The sequence below is a fragment of the Trichophyton rubrum genome (assembly GCF_000151425.1).
Source record: "Trichophyton rubrum CBS 118892 genomic scaffold supercont2.3, whole genome shotgun sequence".
Classification (NCBI taxonomy): domain Eukaryota; kingdom Fungi; phylum Ascomycota; class Eurotiomycetes; order Onygenales; family Arthrodermataceae; genus Trichophyton; species Trichophyton rubrum.
In genome coordinates, this window is record NW_003456426.1 from 2328184 (window position 1) to 2329463 (window position 1280).

Below are 1280 nucleotides of genomic sequence, written 5' to 3' on the forward strand. Positions count from 1 at the left end.
CACTCTTCATCTGTCGGGTTTTCCTTGATTTCAAAGTCTGCAAAAGAAACCTTTCTGTGGCTGTTTTTTTGGGCAGCTTTTCGGATAGTGGAATTTTCCGCATCGATGTTATATTGCCAATGGTATCTGCGGAAATCCTTTCCATCCTTCTTGAGCATTTCGCCAACATCTAGCCTGCTTCCTATCTTCGCGTCGTTGTTCCCAGACTTTGTGGGTCCAGCTCTCTCCCCCGGCGTGCCATTACCCCTGGAGAGCTTCAACATCCGCTGCCTAGAGCTCATGAACCACCCCTTGAGGGCGTTCAAGGACGACTTTGCCGCGCGGCTTGACATTGCAAATAAAACGGTAACTGCCGAGTAATACCCGCTCTTATGCGGTAGGTGGCTGGAAAGTCGACTGCGGACCTAGAATGGCTACATTTAGCATAAACTAAATCGATATAAATTTTTGGGGAATTAAATAGCATACCTATAATAAGTTTTGTTATTACCCTTCTGTCCTGGTTCTTCCTTTCTCCTAGCTCTCGAGTTTGCCTTCCAACAATGATCAATGGGTTAGAGGGAGATTGAATGGGGCTTTTATGTCTTTAACAAAATCTCTGAAATGTTGGTGTACTCTGGTCCCAGTCATAATGAACCCTGTAGTTATATATTTATAGAAATCACAACAAGGATACCTGGACAGAGAACGAGAACGAATCATTCAACACTTCGATCCCATTCTGTACTTGTAGTTAGTTATATTTTTAGAAATACCTCTTACCACCTGGGGAGAACAATGAAAGCGGCTACGCATCCTTGCCCAAATTGCGTAACTAGCTGATTAATACGTAATGTATAGGCTGTCCAATAGGACAATTTCGGATTGCTAGCAGTGTTAAAGGGTTAGAATGCTCAACCCAAAGAATGGTTAATTAGTCATGAAATTTTCGGTTAAGTAGAAATTCCATGTAGTATTATTATATTATATAAAGAAAGCTGAGGCCCATGTTTTCACTTATAAAATGAGAAGAATGACTATCATTAGAGGTGACAGTGGTCGTTAAAGTTAAATAAAGTTCGACGCGGGCAACTCCGCCCTCAAGAACTTGGGGGCCAGGCACGGACCCGTCTAATTGGTTGGCTACTTACTAACCATAAGTAGTTAGTTGGGTGTATTCACGTGACAGTAGCTCAGCCAGTAAACTGGAGTTGTTAAGCGCCCGGTCTCGGACAGCACTTCCTTGTCATCACTTATTTTTCCATTGGTCCTCTAATAACACAGTCCACTGCAAAGATGAA

The 1280-nt window shown here is 42.8% G+C and overlaps 1 protein-coding gene across 1 annotated transcript; it reads left to right on the forward strand.

Annotated features, from left to right (window-relative positions):
• Positions 1–105: 105 nt before the first annotated feature.
• TERG_03621 (uncharacterized protein) lies at positions 106–423 on the forward strand (the record flags this gene model as incomplete). The annotated part of the gene is made up of 2 exons (XM_047748128.1): positions 106–345; positions 409–423. 2 exons carry the CDS (start codon positions 106–108, stop codon positions 421–423), a joined length of 255 nt encoding a protein of 84 aa, XP_047604104.1.
• Between the last annotated feature and the right edge of the window lie 857 nt (positions 424–1280).